This window comes from Drosophila nasuta, chromosome X (assembly GCF_023558535.2).
Source record: "Drosophila nasuta strain 15112-1781.00 chromosome X, ASM2355853v1, whole genome shotgun sequence".
NCBI lineage: Eukaryota > Metazoa > Arthropoda > Insecta > Diptera > Drosophilidae > Drosophila > Drosophila nasuta.
This window is the reverse complement of record NC_083459.1, coordinates 4771654-4795340: the sequence shown is the minus strand read 5'-3', so window position 1 is coordinate 4795340 and position 23687 is coordinate 4771654. Positions and strand designations below refer to the sequence as shown.

General features: G+C 43.2%; 5 protein-coding genes across 8 annotated transcripts; 2 read left to right on the top strand and 3 right to left on the bottom strand.

Moving 5' to 3' along the window:
* Window positions 1-105: 105 nt before the first annotated feature.
* Window positions 106-2523, top strand: LOC132796435 (protein crooked neck). Its single transcript, XM_060807605.1, has 2 exons — window positions 106-330; window positions 393-2523. The coding sequence occupies exons 1-2, from the start codon at window positions 295-297 to the stop codon at window positions 2463-2465; spliced, it is 2109 nt and encodes a 702-aa protein (XP_060663588.1). The 5' UTR covers window positions 106-294; the 3' UTR covers window positions 2466-2523.
* Window positions 2524-3183: 660 nt separating this feature from the next.
* On the bottom strand, window positions 3184-4549 carry LOC132796438 (odorant receptor 2a). Its single transcript, XM_060807609.1, has 2 exons — window positions 3437-4549; window positions 3184-3366 (listed from the first exon to the last, which is right to left on the bottom strand). Exons 1-2 carry the CDS (start codon window positions 4535-4537, stop codon window positions 3316-3318), a joined length of 1152 nt encoding a protein of 383 aa, XP_060663592.1. The 5' UTR covers window positions 4538-4549; the 3' UTR covers window positions 3184-3315.
* Window positions 4550-6374: 1825 nt separating this feature from the next.
* On the bottom strand, window positions 6375-9404 carry LOC132796437 (DNA-binding protein K10). The gene is made up of 2 exons (XM_060807607.1): window positions 8016-9404; window positions 6375-7389 (listed from the first exon to the last, which is right to left on the bottom strand). The coding sequence occupies exons 1-2, from the start codon at window positions 9255-9257 to the stop codon at window positions 7117-7119; spliced, it is 1515 nt and encodes a 504-aa protein (XP_060663590.1). The 5' UTR covers window positions 9258-9404; the 3' UTR covers window positions 6375-7116.
* Window positions 9405-9866: 462 nt separating this feature from the next.
* LOC132796436 (vacuolar protein sorting-associated protein 33A) lies at window positions 9867-13520 on the top strand. Its single transcript, XM_060807606.1, has 2 exons — window positions 9867-11517; window positions 11599-13520. Exons 1-2 carry the CDS (start codon window positions 10078-10080, stop codon window positions 12010-12012), a joined length of 1854 nt encoding a protein of 617 aa, XP_060663589.1. The 5' UTR covers window positions 9867-10077; the 3' UTR covers window positions 12013-13520.
* A 143-nt stretch (window positions 13521-13663) lies between these two features.
* On the bottom strand, window positions 13664-23152 carry LOC132796433 (serine/threonine-protein kinase Tao). Of its 4 annotated transcripts, none has more exons than XM_060807602.1 (13): window positions 22806-23140; window positions 20579-20967; window positions 20013-20517; window positions 19588-19944; window positions 18796-19404; window positions 16992-17165; window positions 16563-16925; window positions 16379-16501; window positions 16203-16319; window positions 15956-16129; window positions 15662-15883; window positions 15471-15589; window positions 13664-15400 (listed from the first exon to the last, which is right to left on the bottom strand). In XM_060807602.1, exons 2-13 carry the CDS (start codon window positions 20806-20808, stop codon window positions 15277-15279), a joined length of 3117 nt encoding a protein of 1038 aa, XP_060663585.1. In that variant the 5' UTR covers window positions 20809-20967; window positions 22806-23140; the 3' UTR covers window positions 13664-15276. The 4 variants fall into 4 exon arrangements, with proteins under 4 accessions (XP_060663585.1, XP_060663584.1, XP_060663587.1 ...); XM_060807601.1 differs by having other exon boundaries at window positions 22821-23140; XM_060807604.1 differs by lacking the exons at window positions 18796-19404; window positions 19588-19944; window positions 20013-20517; window positions 20579-20967; window positions 22806-23140 and adding an exon at window positions 17273-17494.
* Between the last annotated feature and the right edge of the window lie 535 nt (window positions 23153-23687).

The window sequence follows — 23687 nt, the reverse complement described above, 5'->3', positions numbered from 1 at the left end:
ATGGAAATTTGAAAAAAAAAAAGATTTAAGCGGTTACAGCCGTTTCGATATCGATTGCATTCGTGATTACTGCAAAATGGTCACACTTATTGTCGTCGTTACATTGTGAATGGCAAGGTAGTTGGAAGCAGAAACGTTTAAGCATCGCCACTTTGGGTCTTGTGTTTTGGTTTTTGGGCATTGTGTTGAATTTTACTTTGCCTTAGTTATAATCAGCTACAATTTGAATTGATATGTTGTACATCTAAAACTCGTCAACTAATAATTAATAAAAGTAGCAAACACTAAGCAACAATGGATCGTCCACAGAAAATGCCCAAGGTGGCCAAGGTAAGTAAATCAGGTCCTATGCAAAAAATAGAAAAAGTTTAAACGTGTTCTTCGTAATGCAGGTAAAGAATAAAGCGCCAGCCGAGGTGCAAATTACGGCAGAGCAGCTGCTGCGCGAGGCGAAGGAGCGTGACTTGGAGATTCTGCCACCGCCGCCGAAACAAAAGATTTCCGATCCAGCAGAATTAGCCGATTACCAGCAACGCAAACGCAAAACATTTGAGGATAATCTGCGCAAGAATCGCATGGTCGTTAGTCACTGGATCAAATACGCACAATGGGAGGAGCAACAGCAGGAGATTCATCGTGCCCGCTCCATTTGGGAGCGTGCGCTGGACAACGAGCACCGCAATGTGACGCTGTGGCTCAAATACGCCGAAATGGAAATGAAGAACAAACAGGTGAACCATGCTCGGAATCTCTGGGATCGCGCCGTGACCATAATGCCGCGGGTCAATCAGTTCTGGTACAAGTACACCTACATGGAGGAGATGCTGGAAAATGTGGCGGGAGCACGACAGGTTTTCGAGCGTTGGATGGAATGGCAACCCGAGGAGCAGGCGTGGCAGACGTATGTGAACTTTGAGTTGCGCTATAAGGAGATCGATCGGGCACGGGAGATCTACGAGCGCTTTGTATACGTGCATCCCGACGTGAAGAACTGGATCAAGTTCGCACGCTTCGAGGAAACGCACGGCTTCATTCATGGCGCTCGACGTGTCTTCGAACGCGCGGTGGAATTCTTTGGCGACGATTACATCGAGGAGCGGCTGTTTATAGCGTTTGCACGTTTTGAGGAGGGGCAAAAGGAACACGATCGAGCGCGCACCATATACAAGTATGCGCTGGATCATCTGCCCAAGGATCGGACGCCGGATCTGTTCAAGGCCTACACCATACACGAGAAGAAGTACGGCGATCGGGCTGGCATCGAGGATGTGATTGTGTCAAAGCGCAAGCATCAATACGAACAGGAGGTGGCCGCCAATCCCACCAACTACGATGCCTGGTTCGATTACCTCCGCCTCATCGAATCCGAGGGTGATCGCGACCAGATACGCGAGACCTACGAGCGAGCGATTGCGAATGTGCCGCCGGCGAATGAGAAGAACTATTGGCGTCGCTACATTTACATGTGGATCAACTATGCGCTGTACGAGGAACTCGAGGCGGAGGACGTTGAGCGCACCAGGCAAATCTACAAGACATGCTTGGAGCTCTTGCCACACAAGCAGTTCACGTTCAGCAAACTGTGGCTGCTCTACGCTCAGTTCGAGCTGCGTTGCAAGCAACTGCAGGCGGCTCGCAAAGCTCTCGGCATGGCGATTGGCATGTGTCCGCGGGACAAACTCTTTCGCGGCTATATCGATCTGGAGATACAGCTGCGTGAGTTCGAACGCTGTCGTTTGCTGTACGAGAAGTTCTTGGAGTTTGGGCCGGAGAATTGCGTCACGTGGATGAAGTTTGCCGAACTGGAAAATCTGCTCGGCGACACGGAACGTGCTCGGGCCATTTATGAGCTGGCCGTGCAGCAGGTGCGTCTCGATATGCCCGAGCTGCTGTGGAAGGCGTACATCGATTTCGAGGTGGCGCTGGGCGAAACCGAGCTGGCGCGTCAGCTCTACGAACGTCTGCTGGAACGCACACAGCATGTGAAGGTCTGGATGTCGTTTGCCAAGTTCGAGATGAGCATCAGTCACGGCGGCGATGATCCGGAGCTGAGTGCGAAGCTGGCTCGACGCATTTACGAGCGTGCCAACGAGATGATGCGACAGCTGGGCGACAAGGAGTCGCGTGTCGTCCTGCTGGAGGCGTGGCGAGACTTTGAGCGAGACATCAACGATACGCACGCCTTGCAGAAGGTGCTCGATAAGATGCCGCGACGCATTAAGCGACGCCAAAAGATTGTCTCCGAGGATGGCGTCGAGGAGGGCTGGGAGGAGATCTTTGATTACATCTTTCCGGAGGATGAGATGGCACGACCAAATCTCAAGCTGCTCGCCGCCGCAAAGATGTGGAAGAAGAAAAAGGACAACGAGCCGGAGAACGGTGACGAACAAGAGCCAAGCGGAGAACAACAAACAGCTGACACGGTTCAGTCGACCTCATTACAGCCGCCTCCTATTCCAACGTAGAATTAAAACTCCACCTCGGATCCACAAAATTAGAATAAAGAATTGCAAAAACATTTAACCGTTCTCTTGTTGTCCTTTTACTGTGGATTGTAATGCGTAGCGAATACTCTTCGACGTGGAGTATCTGTTTATTATATGCTGAGTGCCTTGGCCACCAAAAAACCTTTGCCAACTTTTAGGCCAAAAGCAAAATAGATGCAGTCCAGGCATTCACCACAGGGTGAAAGTATCTTCCGCAGTAGCAGCTAAGTTCCTAATGTGCATCTAAAAGAGGCTGCTGAAAGCAAAAGAACAGCCAAGATAATCAACTCTATATTAGCTTAACAACTTGAGAATCGACGAGCAGGGAGTTTACCAATCTCGGAATTGAGCAGCAAACAAATTCATGTTCCTATTGGAGCAGTTGGTTGTACTTAAAAGAGGATCAATGAAGTTCATAGAATTTGGGCGAAGAGAGAGAGCATAATAGAGCTTTCATGTTGCTTCCTTTATTGCGGAAGCAATAACTTAATTGCAAAAACTCTTCTGATTTTTCAGTACCCTTTACCAAGTTAACTATTTGAGAATCTCCGAGGAAGGTTTCGATTTCCATACTGCATTCACGGCTCAGCAATTTTCAAATCGTTAACATTGCAAATGTTGCTTCAAAATGTTAACTGTTAAACTGTTAAAAGTGGCCATTAAGTGTAAAGCGAGGAGACCGCTAAGCGAGATTGGTGTGTATTCAGTGAGTGAATACTTTTGGTTGCAATCCTAATTTGTGACATGTGCAAAAGTAAAGTCATTATATAATGACTAAAGCTGGAACGTTCCTCAGGCAGCCATGACTAACATAAATAGTTCCCGATGTTTACTTGGCGCGCAGCAGCAGCGTAAATACTGAATAAGTGAGTCGGTTGACCTGCGAGAAACATAAATAGATTACTTTCAGTTTGAATTGGGAATACGGAAACGGGAAAACGCAACTGTACCTGCACAAAGGTCTCCAGGGTGACGGCGATGTAGCCACCAGCGAGAATGTACGACGGTCGCTGAGTGCGCATCAGGGTGATGATGAGGTTGCGCTTGAAGCGCTTATTCTGATCCATCCAATTGCAGGCGTAGAAGGCATTGAGGAGCGCCTCGCTCTGGGTGCGCATGCGATCGCCAAAGTAGCAGATGATGAACACCTCCAAGGTGACAGCGCTGAAGAAGACCAGCGACAGGATCATGGCACTCAAATCATGCGAATCCGCCACATACAGAAAGTGCATCGCCACCGTGCACTGAACGGCAGCGGAGCACATGAACTGAGCGAAACAGGCGACTGAGAGTATCTGCTGGATGATGGCATGCAGCCGCAGAATGTTCACATAATCCTCAATGCAGGCCGTGAGTTCAAAGTATGCGGCATGCTGATGTTGAACATGATAACCAATGCGACGCACACGCAACTCCAGGGCACGCATGTGTCCAGTGAGTATGCAGAGATATGCCGGCGGATACGAGTCGTTGGCACAGTCCTGAATGGCCTGGACAATCAGACCGAAGAGCTGATACACATAGATGAGTACATAGGCGACATTCGAGTGCTGCCAATCGATGCCGAACCATGCCGGATACAGCAGCTGGCGCTCCTTGGCGATGGCCACACGCAGACAGCTCAACGTGGTGCCAAACACAAAGATGCCCCCAAAGGTGCGAAAACTGAGACGAGCCGTGTGCACCGCCTGACGGAGCACAGCCAACTCATCGGCGTTATTCACGGCGAGAGCACGTCCATCGAGCACCGCCAGCAGTTGCTTGATCTCGTGCAGCTGGCGACGCACGAGGAACACATTGATGAACTTCAGATTCGCCACAATGTCCGTGATGGTGATGGTAAGATTCTCGCAGAGTTCACGCAACGAATACGTGAAGAAGAGCTTGGCCAGCAGCGTGATGGGAAACAGCAGCGTGACCAGCACATTGATGACCAGCGAGCGCAACACGAATCCCAAACGTGACGCACCTGGTGGCCGTATCAAACCCATCAGTTGCCACACACGCCAATGATAGCTGACCGCGCTGTGCGTATCCAGCTCCGAGTCCATGTCCGGCAAGTTCGTCTCTGACTGCGCCACGATGTTGTCCTCAAGTTCCTGAAGTGCTGCAGCTCCAATGCGTTGCATCTCGAGTTCGCGTTGTGCCTCTGCTTGGAGCTCGCTCATCAGCTCTTGTATGCGACGACGTTGCATCTCTTGTTGCCTTGCCCCAGTTGCAGCAAGTGGTTTTTATAGCTGCCCCCCAAATTGAAAACACCTGGAGTGCATTTTCATTTTATAGAAATTTGTCGTTTTTATTTCTCACGAGTTGATCAAGTCTGCAGTGTGTGTGTGTGTTTAGGTGTGGGTGTGGGTGTGTGTGAGGGGATCAAGCTGAGACCAATCTAATCGCTGGACGATTTGCATGTCCGATGCGCCAATAAAGGACGAACTTATCAAACTTGTGCCAATTATTGGCACTCTATCTGATATGATACACAACTATCTCTATGGGTGTGTCTTTGTGTTAGGTGTGTGTTGTGGGTGTTGACAACAATTGCAATTGACAGCAGTATTTCATATGCGTAATAACGAAAAAGTCCTTAGGCTACACTCGACTATCGAATACCCGCAGCACAACAAGAGTTTTCGTAGCAGCGTCGCAACTTCAATTCCTCCGAGATCGAATTCCTACAGCTAAGCTGTGTGAAAATTTCAGTGCTTTAGCTTTCTTGTTTTTTGAATCAGTCAGCACAAAGAATTGTCTATTGAAACCATAGTTTGCATATTTCGATTTAGGTTAGCAATTACTGCTATCGCACTTATATGCACTCCTGCTGTCCACTGAGTGCCCGGGTATAATGAGACCAATAAACGCTACGCAATTTAGGCAATTTAACTAACTAGCTGTACATTGATTTTCGAGTGTTTTCCTTCTTGCTGGATAAAAACACGCAACTGTACTAATTATCTTAACAGTGGCTTTCAAACTGTAAACAGACGGACGCCAGGACGGACAGTGAGAGTGAGAGGCAGCAAAAAATACCCAATGGGAAAAAGTGCCCTGAATACCCGCTTGCGCTTGTGCTGAGATGAGAGTATCAACAACAAAGATGATGAATGCATTTGTGTAATATGTGTGTAATTTGTTGTATGTTGTGTGTATATTTATATATCGTTAAATACAAGTGTGTGTGTATATGTTTGTTTGTGGCTTTTTCGTTTTTTTTTTTCTTTTGTTTTCAATTGAATTTATACAATAATCTCAATCTCAATAAATATTTACATTTAGGAATTGCCAAAAATGATTGAAGCTAATAAGCATTTTTTTTGTTTTGTTTTGTTTGTTTGTTTATGTTTGAAATTATTGCGGAAAGCTAAAGCTAATTTAGGGAAAGGACGTGGGAAAGTAGGGGAATATAATAACACAATAACGAAAAACATACAAATATGTTTTATAAGCATAACGAAGAACAAGTAAATGTAGAAGACTTACATAAATAGAGAGCGGAGGGTGGGGGAGAATTTGAAAGAGAAAACACCAAAAAAAAAAAAAAGTCGATGCGCACAGTGGGAACAATCTGAATTTAGTGTTAACTCATATCTTAATTTGTAATTTTTAAGAATTAATTTAAAAATACAATTAAACGGAAATTAATTCACTTTCTATTTCTATTCATTTTCATTGTTTTCTTTTTTTTTTTTCTACTGTTTTCGTTGATGTCACGAAATGCGAACAATTTGCAAAATAAAGTGTATTTCCCCGGAAATAATTAAAGTGTATTAAAGGATATATATACACAACATTTATATATGTGTAGATAGATAAATATCAAGAAGGGGAAATGCACTTTAGCAGTGTGTGAAATACATATTAACTAGGATACAAACTGGCATTGTTAAGGACTTCTTTTTTTGTTTGTTTTTCAATTCTCTTTTTGTTCACTTATTATTTAACAGACAAATACAATACGTGACGTGACGTTACGTGACAACGTTACGTTACGTTATGTGCAACGTTACGTAGCTAAAGATACAATCAACAATGAATTTAAATTGATTTGAATTGCATAGCAGCATTTAAGTTTAAAATAAATAATTCATTAATTATTAATATTATCGTAATTAGCGTAATTATGTTTAATATTTAATAATGGAGGCAATAGTTAGTTTTCTTTCTCTCTTGTCGCAAAAATGTACAACTATTTGATTTATTTGTTATCATGTAATTTTTGTAATTGGTTTAATTAAGCTCAGTTCTCAGTCGCAAAATCAAAGAGTACGACACAAAAATCTATTTGGCTGACATTCTCTTATAATAATTATCATTATAAATCGAATTTTGCAATTTTTCATATTCGTTATCCTTCTATGTGTGTGTGTGTGTGTATGTGGTAGTGTATTAATTTTTTTAAAATTTGTGTTTTGCTTTATTTGAAACATGTGTTTTTGCATTGTGTTTGTGTTTTTTAATTGTAGTGTTCTTAACTTCTGATTTGTTGTCTGTTGCATTTGCAGTTAACAAATTGCATTTATTTATGAACTATTCTTTTTCACATGCTTTGCAGTTGTAGTTTCTTTCTTCAATGCTTTGTTTGTTTGTGTTGCGTCCGTTGCTATTTGATTTACTTGAATTATTGTTGCTGGCGCTAATAGTTATTGTATTTATTGAATATTGTTGTAATTCTTATGGTAGTTATTGGACTTGACCCATCGCTCTCTTTCTCATTCTCATTATCGTTTTCAGTTTTATGATCAGTTTCTGTTTCTGTTTCTTTAACTGTTTCTGTTTCTTTCTCTTTCTCTTTCTCTTTGTCTGTCTCTGTCTCTTTCGACAGCTCTGACTTTTCGATCTTAGTCGCGACGGCGTTCTGATTTAAATCTGCTTTTTTCTCATTGTCTTTATCTTTGTCTGTGGCATCCTGCAAAAGAATAATGTAAGGATATATCTTGTGTATGCCAAACAAACAATAAAATCTTTAAACATTTCACTATTATTATTTTGTAATCAATGGAGGGCAAGAGCCAATAACATTAATGTTATCGATCAGCAACAATTTGGGCAAAAATCATTTTGAGGATTTCGATAAAGTATCGATCAATCAAATATTTACACTGTTATCGACAAATGGACAGCTACGTTACAAATATTTTAATTCGTCAGCAATCGCTTAAAGGATATATTTACTTAAGAGTTGGAAACAGAGTTAACTAGCGATCAACAAACAACAATCAACGATCAAGGCGTCAGAGATGTAAAAATTTATCACATTTATCGATAATCGGTTAAGACAAAATGGGCAAAACTAAAGGAAAAAGCGTAAAACGGAACTTCAAATGAAAGTGGACAGTCTAAAACAAATTGTGAATGAATGTGTCTTTGTGTTTATGTGAGGATCTGCGTGTATTGTGTTATCGGAAAAAAGATAATTAGAGATGGGAACGCAAAGAATTCGTAGCGCAATATTGATCGATATTGGATTGATGTTAATGAAATCTAGCAACACCGCTCTAAAGAGGATTAATAGATGTGCAGTCGCTAGCTTACCTTGGCCATCACCGACGCGGCTTCTCGCTTTAGGTAACTCTCCCGCGCCGCCTCATAGAGCGCGACAAAACGATCGCGTTGCACCTTGAACTTGGCAAAGAGCTCATCGTCCTTGTTGCCCTTCAGCCGATTCTCAATATCCAGTTTCTCCCCGTGGATGGCACGTATCTCATCGTTGACCCACGGCTTATCGATGGGATACTGATTAACCAGATCCTCCAATGTCTTGATACTGCTCTTCCCCCGCACCGCCTGCTTTACCAGCTGTGCATTCGGTTTGGTGATTTTCCTGCCATTCATATTGCCATTCATATGGGCCATGTTGAACGGTGCACCCGGAATGCCACCCGGTGGCATGCCACGCAACGGACGCATGCCGCGTGGCCCACCCATCATGTGTGGCCCCATCAAGGGCAGCGGCATGGGCGGATGATGATGATGGTGGGGATGATGTGGATGATTGGGCAGACCGCGTCCATTGCGACGCATAAATGGTGGCGGCGGTGGTGGCGGTGGCCCTCCCATGTGTGGCATAGGGCAGTGCATGGGCGGCATTGGTCCTTGGAATGGTGGCATCGGTGGAAATGGTGGCATTGGTCCATTGCCACCGCCATTAACTGGTCCCGGACCCCGTCGTGGACCGCCCATTGGTCCGCCGACGCCGCCGCCCATCATATGGCGGGCGGAGCGTCCATTTGCTGGTCCCTGGGCGCGATTGCGATGCGGTGCATTGAACCGACTGCCATTGGGTGTGTGGAAACGCTGCTGATGCGGATGCCAGCCGTTATCGCCGCCTTGCATCATCATAGGGGGCATTTGATGTGCAAACTGCGAATTGAGTCCCTGTTGCTGTTGTTGCTGCAACTGTTGCTGTTTGTTGTTATTGTTACCCTTCAGCTGTTTACCCTTCATCGCCTTCTTCTTGCCACCCGCAGCCAAAGTTGCGCCTCCCGCATTTCCTGCTGCAGTTGTCGGCGGCGGTGGAACTGGCTCCGGTGGCGGACCATTGAAGTCAACGTAGAGCGGATCACTGGGCATCTGGCAGGACGTGTACATCTGCGCCTGACCCTGCCCCTGTCCCTGTGCATGGCCCTGGCCCGGGCCGTGCGGACGGAAAGGCATACGATAAGGTGCAATAGCCGCACGAACGTTGGCACGCTGCTGCTGTTGTTGCTGCTGTCGCTGGCGCTGCATGCCACGGTTGTTACCTTGGAATTGCTGATTGCCGCCCTTCGATGCCATCTCAAATGCAATTGCGAGAGTTTTGTACTTTAAACACTACGCACCCGACCGACTGTCAGAAATGGATGGAAAAAAAAACACACACCACACACAAAATTCTATCACACGCTTTCAATGTTGTTGTGTTGCTAGCTGCTAGTTCTAGTCGTCAGCCAGTGTGCACACACGTTGTCACGCAATAATGTACTAAAATTGGACAATAACTTAAAAGTTTAAGCGCCGATTTTAAATAAGCTGGGCACTTGTTTTATTTTGCTGAATTGACGATAAGTGACTATGCAAATTATTAAATTGCTAATATATGTGCGTAGTCAACAGCAGCACAGTTGCATTATTACATCAGTTAAATATTGCAAGCAATAATTATAACACAATAAATTGGTGATATGTACACACTGTTTTATGCGCAGAATCATATCAGCTGTTTTGCTTATTCACTATTGTACATCATTTTTATTGAACAATGCACATGGAATGAATAGCATTAAATAGGAAATTTAACGGCATTTATGGCAAATTTGATACTAATGTATTTAAGGACCATTTCCAAATTGTTTTAAATTTAATTGCCCACTTGCTGGTATGCACACACTGTTTTCTGCGCAGGCCCAAATCAGCTGTTTTGCTTGGACACAGTAGCGCTCGGTCGGTACGTGGGCGTTGCAAGTTGCAGTTACAGCTAGAACTGGAGAGTTTGCCACCCACCCACAAAAAGCGAATACAAAAAGCAAAAGGAACATCTCGCCATCCACAACGACGGCTGCAAAGTCGCTCGCTCGCAGATAAACAGTGTAAACAACAACAAAACAAACAGCAAATTATGTTTCCTCACTTGAAGAGTGAACGCGTCAATCTGCAACTGCTGCAGGAGTCCGCATGCCGCGAACTGGTGCAACAGCTCGACGCCATACATGGCTCCAAAGTGATTGTGCTGGACGAGGCAATGATTGGGCCACTCGGTCTGGTGACCAAACCGAATCTCTTCAGAGAGCGCTCCATTGATTTGTTGCCCCTTAAGCCGGAGATGCGTTTCCCCAAGGAGCTAAGCAACATTGTGTACATTGTTCGGCCACAGGTGGCGCTCATGGATCAGCTGGTTGCGCATGTGAAAACCAACAGTCAACATGGCCGGCAATTTCATATTCTCTTCGTGCCACGGCGCTCGTGTCTGTGCATCAAGCAGCTGGAGAACAAAGAGGTGATGGGCGCATTTGGACGGCTTGAGGAGTTGCCCTGGAACTTTCTGCCCCTCGATGCGGATGTGGTGAGCATGGAAATGCTGCATGCATATCGTGATGTCAGCATCGATGGCGACACCACAGCGCTGTATCAGGCGGCCATTGGATTGGTGCAATTGCAGCGTCTCTACGGACGCATACCCAAGATCTATGGCAAGGGTGTCCAGGCGCAGCTGGTGTGGGATCATGCCAAGCAGCTGGCCATCGATGAGAAGTCACTGTACAACGGCGATAAGGGCGCCATCGATCAGCTCATTCTGTTGGATCGTGGCATCGATCTGCTGTCGCCGCTGGCCACCCAATTAACATACGAGGGACTGATTGATGAGTTCTATGGCATACGACAGAATCAACTGACGCTCCCCGCTGAGCATTTTCCCTCCTACAATGCAGTCAATTCGTCGTCCACAGCTGCGAATGCTGCCCGTGCTGCTGAGGAGTCGGAACGCTTGCTGTCGGACAGAGGACAGCGCAAGACGCTGATGCTGCACTCGGGCGAGGAGCTGTATGCGGAGTTGCGCAACAAGAACTTTAACGAGGTGCGCATGCTGCTCGTGCGCAAGGTGAAGGAAATCCAGGAGCAGATGAATTTGAATTCCCAGCAGCAATCGGTGCAGGAGATCAAGAGCTTTGTCGAGCGTATGCCACAGATGCTGGAACAGAAGCGTGCCACCTCGGATCACACAGCCATCGCGGGTCTGATCGATGAGCAACTGAAGAGCTATGCTTTCAACGATGACCTCGCCGCCGAGCAGGAGTTCATGGTGTGTGCGGACATCGACAAGTCGAGCTCGTACATTGAGGATCTCATTGCTCGCCACTCGGAGCTGCACAATGTGCTGCGCCTGATTTGTCTGCAGTGCGCCGCCGCCTCCGGTTTCAAGGAGCGTGTGCTCAACCATTACAAGCGCGAGCTGGCCCATGTCTATGGGCTGGAGGTGCTGCTGACCATCAGCAATCTGGAGAAGGCGGGTCTGCTGCATGCCCAGACCGAATCGCGTGCTTACGCCGTGCTGCGCAAGGTGATTATCCAGGGATTATAGCATCCACAGTCCGTGTTTCGATTCGTAGACTTCAGCTAAAACATTTTAACCTTTTTGCAGACACTTCACCTGACCGTGGACGACAGCGTCGAGGTGAATCCCAAGGACATCAGCTACGTGCACAGCTTCTATGCTCCGTTGACCGCTCGCCTCGTCGAGCACTCGCTGAAGCCGCTTGGTTGGCAGTCGCTCAAGAGCCAGATCAACAATCTGCCCGGCCCGACGTTCGAGGACTTCCAAGTGCCTCTAATTGGCATCGGGGGACGTCATGGAGGCGGCGGCACGCCCAGCGAGACATCGCTGTTGCATGCGCGACGTGTGGTGCTCGTGCTCTTCGTGGGCGGCTGCACGTTTGCGGAGATTGCGGCGCTGCGATTCTTGGCGGCGCAGGAGGACAACAATGTGCAGTTTGTGATTGCGACAACGAAGATCATCAATAAGCGCACGTTCCTCGAGAGCGTGATGGGATCGTGAAGGCAGCGCCTCAGTCGCCTGGAGGCGCATCGCTTGTCCGTCAGCTGTGGCATGTCGCGGGGTCGCAACGCCTCCATCCCGTTGAAGCCATGACCAAAAATGTGCCAGCCAAAGCAGCCCAAACAGCGCAGTGCTGGCTACAAACCCAAGCCGATGACGACAGCAAAGCAACCGATGCCAGAGTAGACCACCACACATAGAAGATGTCTGCTCTAAATTATATATATATATATATATATACACGCAAACATATATAAATAGATATATCCTGTGTGTATAAATGTTATTTTTCTATACACAACGCGAAGATTCGATAACGGCATATAATAATTCTTATTATTAATCAACTATTTATGTATATCCAGATTATAGATGATAACTCCTACTATATATACCATATATGTCATACTATATATTTTATATGTGTACAGTTTGAATGGGGCTCTTGCAACTCGCGATTTGTAGATACAACCTCTCTAGATGTTATTACATATACTACATAAATATAACCATAAAATCCCCCACACACAAATTATATCTAAAAACATATATATTTATATAATCTTTATACACTTGTAAAGTAAGAAAGAAAACGAGAGAACGACAGAGAAAGATAGAGTGAATACTCCTTAGGGAATTGCTTGGCAAAAACATTCCGTGGTCAGCTTATTGCATACAACAAAGAATTAAAAACTAGACAAACTGAAACACACTTAAGTATATCTTTGTATACTTTTTGAAGAATTGTATTGTTAAACCTATATGCTATATATATACACTATGCATAAGTTTATTGAGTTCAATAAATGTAAATTCAAAGTCCAGCTCAGACATAGAAACCCCAAGGTTTTCTTTGTGACGAATATAGAAGTGAGAAGAAAAATTTATACATACATATGTAGACATTCTAGTTTATACTTGATAGAAAAACATCAATTATATGATATTTCATATAAATCCCATATAGATTAGATTCTTAATCCTTACCCATAGATGACCAGTTTTAATTCTTTCAGCGATATGTTCGCGAGGTGAATTAATAGATTGACGATTTCCTATGGCCCAGTATTCCTCCAGAGATATTTGATCTTCATCGATGTTATTAAAAATGCATGTGCTTAGTCAAGTTTTCTTTCGTTTTTTGTATGTTGTATTTTTTATTTTGTTTTATTTTATTGACGTGTGTATCAATTAAATTGTTATTCGTTTTGTCCACTTCAAAAATACAATTTATCAATAATAATAATAATAATTATATAAAAAAAAAAACAATTTTATAAACATAAAAAATATTACATATGTATGTTCTGTTTTGTTTTCTGTTCCCCTCCTCTTGCATTTTCCCATATTTATCCAACTTCTTCTTCCTTCCCATCGCGCTCTCGCTCCCACTCTCACTCATCAGCGAACTGTTGCTGTCTCTGTCTCTGTCTAACCCATGTTACAAGGAGGTTAATGTTCTTTGAATTTGTTAATTTCAGTGATTGTTTGTTGTTGTTTTTACTGTTTCTGTTGCAGTTTGCAGTTGTTGTTAATAAATCCATGTAAAAGTAACTAGAATAATACTAATACACATTCAAAATCATTATAATATTCTCATAATTATCATATTCTCATATATTATATCATATTAGTGCCACCCCAATGTCAGTTTTATTTTCTTTATGCTTGTTTCTTTTGTTTTTGGTTTTTTTTTTTCTCATACATATCTAAACCATTCGCTCACGTCTTTATCGATTGATAGATAAAATTATTCATTAATTGCTAACGGAAAAATTGTTTTCTTTTTTTGTTTTTGTTTGTTTTGTTTTTCGCTTTTTATCATTTGTTATCATTTTTTGTTTACTAAAAATTTTATTGCTACAAATGTTAAATTGTATATCTTAAGATCCGGGGGATTGTGTGTATGTGTATGTGTAGGTGTAGGTGTAAGTGTTGTGTGTGTGTATATATTTATTTTGTATTTTTATTTTTTATTTGTATTATGTATACGACAACAAAAAAAAGAACTTCTCACATAAACATAAATTGTAATTAATTAAACATTTATATGCATTTAATTCTCTATACAATTTTTATTGTTTTTGACTAAGCATTTTGCAATTTGCATTAATTAAGTCTATAATAGGCTTACTTTTAGTTATTTATCTTTTCTTTTATTTCTCAGTTTTTTGTTTACTTAATTGTGTTTTTCTTTTTGTTTTGTTTTGTATAGCAAGTCTGAACGAACGAAAACGTAACATAAAAAATTGAAAATTGCAAAATTTGAATTCAACAACATGCAAAAATGGCGCTAAGCAATTATCCTTTATCCTTCCTCTTTTCTCCTCCTCTTGTTGACTCGTCGGAATGGAGGAGTTTCTTTCATTCGCTTTTTTTTTATTTAATTTATCATTTTCTTCGCTGCGATTACAGTCGGGTCGATCCTTTAGGGAATACACGAATTCGTGTATATCCTGCTGCTCCTGTTGGAGATTTTCATGCTTTCTCTCTTCGTGCTTGTTTTATTTGTTGTTGTTGTTAGGAATTGCGAGCAACAAAAGATAAAAACAACACACATTTCAAACATTTTTGCAATTCGCGATAACAACGAAAAATTATTTTAATTGTTATGGTAATAATATCAAAATTTCTAAATAAAAACTTAAACATTTTTTTTATCATTTTTGTGTGTTTGTCTCTCGATAATTTTGTTGCTGCCTGTATGTTTGTTGTTGTTATATTATTGCGATTTGTTTTGTTTTTCGTTTATGTATGACAATAAAGGCTTACATTTAAATGATGTATTCATCTTTTTTGTTTTTGTTTTGTTTGTTGTAATATTTGTTTTGTATTAAATTGTGTTAAATTTGTTATGTGTGGTTGGTTGAATTGATTTCGTCTTTTAGTTTAATACAAAATTATTGCAGCGTCATTGTTGTGGTTGTTCTTGTTGTTATTTTTAACGATTAGAAAATACTTGTGTTGCAATGATTTATATAAATTTCTTTTGTTGTCCTGCTGAATGCTGCTGCAAAAGTCGCATAGCTTTTTTTAGATTGAATATGATGTCATTATGTATGTATTATGTAGTATTATTGCTATTATTAATTCTTGTTATAGTTGCTTATGTCGGGCTTTATTTGTTGTTGATGTTGTTGTTGTTGTTGTTGCTGTTGCAGTTGCATTTGTTGTTGTTGATGTAGTGTTTGCTTTAAAATTTCCATTAAAATTATAATAGTTCATATTACTATATGGTTGCGGTTGCTGTTGTTGTTGTCTATGCTATAGCGAACCAGCCGGAAAACTTGTTGAACTATTGCTATGGGCTAAACTAATCATGGAACCAGACAGACTACCCTCCTCATCCGGATAGGTCTCGCGTGATACCTCAGTTAGTGATAAAGTGCTGTGGAATGAATATGAAACAGTTATTATCAATTGACGAATTATAGTGTAAAATATATATTGAAACTAACCTGAAACCTAAGGCTATTGATTCATTATCAAAAGCTTCCAATTCTTTCGAATGCTTCTCGTGTTTCATACGCAAGCGCTCGGCACGTTCCAGATTGAATTGCTGCAGTTCGCCATCCATCTAATGGAGGCAGATACGATAGATATTAATATGGAATGAAATGGTATTTCAATGATTCAGATGTCTGTCTACCTTATTCTCCAAGAGGCCACGCCGCACGCTAACACGATTCTCGAGCTCGCGACGCTCACGATCGCGCTGCTCCTGCGCCTGCTTCTTGTTCTTGTTCTGATAGGCTGTGAGCATATCCAGTTCGTATTCCAATTGCTCATTGGTACGTTGGCACTCGATCACTTGACTCTCGTCCAGTTTATAACTTTGACTTTGGAGCATGTCGGAAATGCTTTGTTCATACTGTGAAGAAAAACGATACACAGATTAGTTTAATTTGATATGACAAGTTAATAAGTAGACGGGCAGACGCACCTGTTCACCCAGCAGCGTGAGCTTGCGATGCTTCTCCTCCTTAAGCTGCTTGATAACCTCCTTCTGTTGTTCTTTGGGTGTCGTTTGCAGCACTTGCGCCTTGTAGCGTTTATATTGTTTCGTTTGCGTTTTGCACGTCTCGCGAAACTGTTTACGTATCTGCAGCTCCTTTTGCTGCAAAGCACAAGCAATAATTTATGTATTAGCATAGTTATTTGTGATCCGAACTCTCTCTTTGTATCGTTACCTTAAGGCTCTTGGGCTGTTGTCTTAGCTCGAGCGCATGCTTGCGTACCAGCTCCTTCTTAATGCGATCCATATAGTCTTTTTGATTGTGCAACTCCGTGTCGTGTTGCTTGTTTATCTGCGAAATACACATCGAATTAGTTATGAGAGAATTATAGGGATAATAAAAATGCGCACCTGTTCCTCGCGCAACTGATGCACGCTCTTCTGTTGGCGATACTCCAGCTCCTGTGTCTTTTCGTGGTGTTTCAACAGCATGCCATGCGCCTGTTCCAGCTGATGTTGTTTCTTGCTCAGCTCCTGCAAAAAAAGCACATAATGAGTGCAATGCTGGTATTAAGATAGCTAAACCGTCACTTACATCGCGCAATAGCTGATTCTCCAGATCGTGCAACAGAATCATGCGTCTTCGCTTGAATTTGCGCATCTCGAGCTCAATGTATTGCTTTTGGGCCTGCAGCATGCGTTGCTCCTCCTGTGCCTCGTGCTGCTTTAGATTATCCTTTTGCGATTGCAAGGTTAAATCACGCTGTCGCTTTGGCGTCGACTCGTCCATCGAGAGTTCACGTTTCCAGCGCTCCTTGTTCGCTTTGTATTCCTTTTTGCGATTCAAATCGTACGCCTTGCGATCTCCCTCCTGCTTCAACGTAATCTCTTTATGTAGTTTCTTCTCGGCCGTTGTCGTCTGCTTCGAGCGTCGCTCCAAGTCCTGCTGATGCTTGGCCTGTCACATGATACCATTTAAAGGATTCATTATACAATACAAACACAGTTTTTCTTCAAAACTTACCCCGAGACGATCCAGTTCTCTGGTGAAATTATGCAATAGATTATCATACTCCTTATCCAGCGCCGATTTGTGCGTTTCCATCTCCACCTTGCACTTCTCCTCGAGCTTCAGGAGCGTCGCCTGATGCTCACGTCGCATCCGCTTGTATCCCGACATTTGTTCGTGCATCTCCTCCTGCATTTCAAAGCCATTTGTACAGTTCAAACATAAGCAAGTTAACAAAGTGTGGTGGTGCATTAACATTAATAGTAAACAACATTCAACATAAACATTTAACTTACAAAACTTTCGTTAAGCGCCCAATCGGCCTTAACCTCCAAACTGGAGCAAAGGCAACGAGCAAAGAAATGCATATTTTAGATTAGACTATACTATCAAGAATGTTTCCGGTTTGTAATATTTTTGCTTAAAACAATAATAATAACTAGGAAACAAGGAACATAGTGATAACAACAATGAAACACTAAACACTAAACCAACAAATGAAACTTGAACAATTTTCGCATAGCGCAAAATACAAAATGCGACACGACAAATGGCGGACAGATGTCAAAGCTCAAAGTGAAGCTCAAGCTCAAGCTGTGTGTGTGTGTGTGTATGTGTGCGTGTGCAAGCGCAGTGCAAAAGGAAAAGAGAGTGAGTAGTGTGCGTGAATGGGAGTTGAAGAGAACGACACAACGGTGCATCGAGTGCGAAAGAGGGGGCGTATTTCTGCGTGTCTGTGTATGCTTTGCTGTTTGGGTGAAAGTGTGCATGTGTGAGTGCAAGTGGGTTTAAGTGCTTGGATGTGTGGTGCGTGTGATGCACTCACTTCATTTGCAAACAATTCAACAATTTGTGTTTTTGTTTTTTAATTTGTTTACTTAAATTTATTTATTTCGCATTTTATTGTCATGGACTCGTCACACACACACACACGCACATACATGTATGTGCATGCACATTAATACTATTAATTTCTATTGTATTTTCTGCAATTGTCTTTTCTTTTTATCTTGATTGGTTTTTAGGAAATCACACAGGGGAAATGGTTTAGTTTGTGTTGATGTTGGCTTTGGCTGTGGATTTGCTTTGTGTGCTTCTTGTGGAAGAAGTCGCCACCGTCATCATGGTCATCAAGATCAGCAGCAGCTTCCGGCTCGCTGAAGAAGCAACAGCAGCAGTAACAACAACAGCAATAAGAGCTACAGCCCCCGTTCCCCTTTCCACTCCCGCTCGCGACGCTGCCGCCACCACACAGCAGATGTGAACAGAAGTTATAGCGCGCCTATATTTGTTATGCGGGATATACAATAAAAACAACAACAAAGAGAGAGAGAATTGCATGTAGTAGTAGAGAGACAGAGAGCAATAGTTAGAACGAGGAACGTGTACGAAACGAACGAACGAACGAGCGAGCGAGCGAGAGAGTAACGATCAAGGAAAGCAAAAAAACGGGCAACAGGGAATGACTGGTGGGTGGCATGACGAGGGGGGAGCTTCTGGAAAGGACATGAGTACACACAGAGCATTCACGAAAGAGTGACGATGACAGCAATGAAAGAGCGAGGTTGACTATCGATAGATTTTGATTTCGAGCGATCTTTTACAGCGATATAGATGTTGTGTGAATGCAAAGCAGCCCTTAACTAAATACTAAACTACAGCTTAAATACGAAATTCTAAAATATACTAAAACAGACACACGCAATGAATTTTTGTAGTTGTTGTTGTTCTTGTAACTACTACAGTGGGCACAACAGGCAACATTTTTGAGTGCACCACACTGCATGTAAAAAAAAATACGAAAAATATTTAAACGCACCTGCATGTGCTCCTTCTGCTGCTTGGTCACAATGCTGGTGGTCCGTATGGTGGCAAAATTGTTGGGTCCATGATCGTTGACCGCATTGGAGATGGCCGCCTGCGAGGATGCCGATGTGGCCGCATACACCGCCGCCTGTGCGGCTGGCGTTGATAGATAGCGCGGTCCCAATCCCGGCAAGCGATGATCTCCGCCTGCCGGCGAACCGCCGCTGCTGCTACCGCCTCCCACGGTGCCATGGCCGAGGGCGACTCCCAAATGGGGCGGCATCACGGACATGGAGGACGGCGCTGGAGCTGGCGCCGGCACCACAGATGCCGAATTCGTAGGCGTCACATTGTTGTTCATGCTGTGCATGATGTTGGGCAACGGCGGCAGATTGCGATGTCGCGACGAGTTACGCGAAACGGCGCCGCCGCCTCCTCCGCCGGCCACAACAGACTGCGACTGCTGCTGGGCATTGGACCAGTTGCCCAGATGCTGATGCTGTTGCTGCTGCAGCTCGCGCTGATGATGCATGGCGGCGGCCACAGCGGCAGCCTGATGGTGATGCGCTCCGATATGGTGGTGATTTTGCGCTGCAGCCGGTATGGAATTCGACGAGGAGCTCTGTGGAGACGCAACCAAGTTGTTTTGATTAGCTTTCAATATGCAGTTTGTAAATTAAAGCAAGCTATACAATGAATGTTAACTGGTCAAATGATCTAGATGATCTACTTCAACATTGCAGTAATTTAGACGTGCAGATAGATCGGATCTCTCTCTCTCTATACATGCCCTGTCAATCCTCACCTGACTACTGGCCGCCGATACACCCACGGAGTGTATGGAGTGTTCGGAAGTAATACTATTGCTCTTGCTGCTGTCGCCTCCAGCATGGTCGTCCTGCTGATCATCGGTGTCGCCGACAGCGCTCTCCGTTTCGCATGTGTCCACCATGAGTATCTTCTTCATTTTGCGATAGTTGAGGTTGTCCAGCTCACGCACCGCGGATTTGGTGCGTGCAATCAGCTCGAGCAGCACTGTCTCCGATCGCGGACGCGTCACATACGCATGCTGCAACAGTTTGGCCGATGAGGGTCGCTCCGCGGGCGTCTTCTTTAGGCAGAGGTCCACAAAATTGTAGAACGTATCCGACCAGTCGTTTTTCTGCACAATTTCAATTGGGATTCGATTAGAATACAACTGTCAATAAGTGATAAATGTTTGATAATTACGGGCAACGTGGGCGATTCGTTCTGGGCAATGTGATAAAGTGCGGACATGGCATTCATATTGAAGTATGGAGGCTTGCGTTCGGCCAACTCAATGCACGTGATGCCCAGCGACCAGACATCCACTTTGCCATCGTATTGACCCTCATCCATGGCCAGTATCACCTCTGGCGCCATCCAATATGGTGTGCCGACGAAACTATTTGCTGGGCATTTGATGGCTGCACTACCAAAATCCGCCAGTTTCACGACACCGTTGTCCGTCAACAAAATGTTGCCCGCTTTGATGTCGCGATGAATGCGCCCAAGGGAGTGGAGATAACTCAATCCACTGAGCACGCCCAGGCAAATGGCAGCGATCTCATCCTCGTGCAATGGCTTCTTGTGTACCTCAATGATGTCGGAGGCGGAACCCACACAGTATTCCATCACCAGCCAGGCTGTAGATTCTCGGAGATAGCAACCCTTGTATTCAATCGTATTCGGATGATTCAATTGACGCAAGAACCTGGCCAAGCAAAGGCAAAAGTTAGTTGTAATTCAATGAAATGATCTCATGTTTATCTTACCGTATCTCCTTGAGGATGTCCTGCCATTTCTCTTGGCTCTGCTTGCCGGTGTAGGACATCTTCTTGATGGCCACAATCTCCTTGTTGAGATTGCAGCGAGCATAGTAGACGGCCCCAAAGGAGCCATGGCCAATTTCACGCAAATCCTCAAAGATCTTCTCCGGATCATGTTTGTTGAATAGATCGGCTATTTCCGGATCTTTGAGACTACCAGGACGTGCCGATGGCATCTCTGTTATTCATGTTATGCCTCCCTTACCACCAGCACTCTCTTGTTCTCCTGCTCGCTTTAATTCTTGTCTTGTTCTCTAGTTGTAAATACAACGCGTTTGTTTGGCTTTGTTGTTCGTCTTCTGCTGATGATTCCTCTTGTTCAATGTTTCCCTATCCTGCAAAACAAAAGTATTTGAAAGCTGTGAGTTAGCGAGTGCATTGGCCAGTGTGTACACACTTGCTATGATTTTTGTAAGTGATAAAAGGAGTTTACACTTTATTTTTTGGTATGCCGCCTTCAGATCTATCAAATGATTCACACACACACACATACACACATGCATAGTCGGTATCTCATTCAGTATTCGACACGAGCAGCCGCTTATCACAAAATATGTGTGTTATTTTTATTGTTCTTTTGTGTGTGCGAGTGTATGTTTTTGCTTCGCTCTTTTGGCACTATTTTCACCAAATCCGCGAGAGAGACCCAAAATAACGGTGCATCATCCAGCTACGCATATTTGAATGCCAAAGAGAGTCGTCGCATGACTCCACACACTCACACAAATCTGTGGGCAATCTTCTTATTCATGTGTCGTGAGCTTCAAATTCAGAGTTCGAGCTTTAGCTTTTGTTTTGTCCACCAGAGACAGACGAGCGATCAACACACGTGCATATTTATGACTCTCTCCCCCTTTATATTTATGTTGTCGCGTTTGTATGTATTGCATAGTTTATGCATATTTCTCTATGTACACTTATGTATGTATGTGTGCCTGCGTAATTCATAATGGGCATGAAATTATTAGCGGCTACCGCATGCAGACGAAAAAAAAAAAACAACAGAACTAGCAGAAAAAAAAGGGTTGCAGCACTTGGCATTTTTTTCCATTGTGTGCCGTCTTTTTGTCACTGTTGAATGATTGTTGAATGAACTTTTTAGGTTAACACAAATTGGCAAACCGTTGTGCTAATTGTTAAAACTATGTATTTGATTTGTTTGGAATTCTGATTTTTTTTTTGTTTAAAAGCAAAACGGTAACACGCCTATTTTTCATACACACACACACACACACATACAGAGGCAGCCATGTCTCGTTCTCGCTCACAGTCGCATATAAATAAGAGTGTATGCATGTGTGTAAGTGTGAACATATGTGTGTGTGTGCATGTACGTTCGGTGTCGGTTGTTGTTTTGCATTCGCCCCGTCTTTTTGTCTCTTTACTCCTCAGCCGCTGCCGCAGTCTACGTCGCAGCGCCGCCGCGACGACAGCAGCAGCAGCCCATTCAATTGAGTTTTGTGTAACGTTGCTTTTTCATTTAATTTGACGGCTTTTTGTCTTATTATGCTCGCCTCTTAATTTTCCATTAATTAATTAGATTTCATTTATGTTTATTTGCTGAGATATATTCTTTGCTTTTTGTTTTGTAGTATGTGCTATTTCTTTTCGTTTTTCTCGTTTTTTTTTTGGGTGCGGACAAACACATACAAAACGGCGAATCGCACGACGACGACGACGCTGCTGCTAGTGCGACATCGTCGTCATCGACGGCAGCGAAGTCAACGTCGACGTTGTCGTCGCTGTTAGCAGCGGGTCGCTGTTTTTGTTGCTGTTTGACGGCTTGCAATTTTTGTGGCCCTTAGAAATGCGAATTGATTTTGCCGTTTGTTGTTTTATTTGTATGTGTGTGTTTTTTTTATGTAATATGGGTCACTTGAGTCTTAAGGCAATTTTGTACAATTATAAAATTGTTTTGCTTGCACATTGCACACACACACACACAACAGAAGTTATATGTAGACAACTATGGTGCGTGCTCTTTCTCGCTGAGCGGCTGCGGCGCACTCATCTACTCACACCCGCACACAAAAACACGCACACAGACACAGGCTCAGGCACGGAACAAACACACACGCACGCACGCATACATTTAGACATTCGCCTGCCTGCGCCAGCAACAAAATGCATGTGGAAAATGTGATAAAACGATGGAAAATTACGTTTTCCTTACATTTATGCCGCTTACTTTTGCAATTAAACACTTTTCGCTAATTTATCAACACGGCTGCGGCATTTTTCATCTGCATGCGTCGTTTTTCTTTCACGTCAGATCGGCCTCTGCTTTCTGCTGCTGCTCTGCCTCTGCCTGCTTGCTGCTGCTGCTGGGTATTGTTTGCTTTGCTATGTTTCGCCTTGCACTGCACACGCGTTGCGTTTTACATATTTACACTGGCAATGCATACCGTTTAAAGTTACAGCGAAATATGATCAATTATATTCACTTTGCTCATTGCATTTCGTTTTCCCAATTTTCCTTCAATTAATTTGTATGAGTTACGTATATATGTATAAGTATATATGTATTGCGAGTCAAGTGTTGTGCAATTTCATTTTGCACACTTTTTTTCATTTTTTGCAACAAGTTGGCAGTCCGAAATACTGAAAATACCAAATTTGTTCAAATGTTTTATAATGTTATTTATCGTACTGTGAGCATTAACAGCTGTTACGTTCCATAGTTCGCCTTCGTTTTCACAAGTGTGACCTTAAATGTTGAACATATCTCGTGTAAAGTGTAACCAAATTGTAGTTTATTAGTTTGGCTGCTTTTATTTTTTACATAAATAAATCTATTTATATAAAAAAAAACAAAATTTAGTTATAACAAAGTTTTTAATAGCCTTAAAAGTATTTGATTATTAATATTACGTTGTTAACGTATTAAAATATTAGAAAGTTCTTCAAAATGCTATACCAGTTTTGATCAGCATGAAAAAAGCAAGGGCGAAAAAAGCGTTCAATAGACGGCGCATTTTTGAAATATACTGATGAAGTGTGACCAGCTAGAAATGAGGAAAATTGTATATTTGGTATATTATAGACACAAAATAAT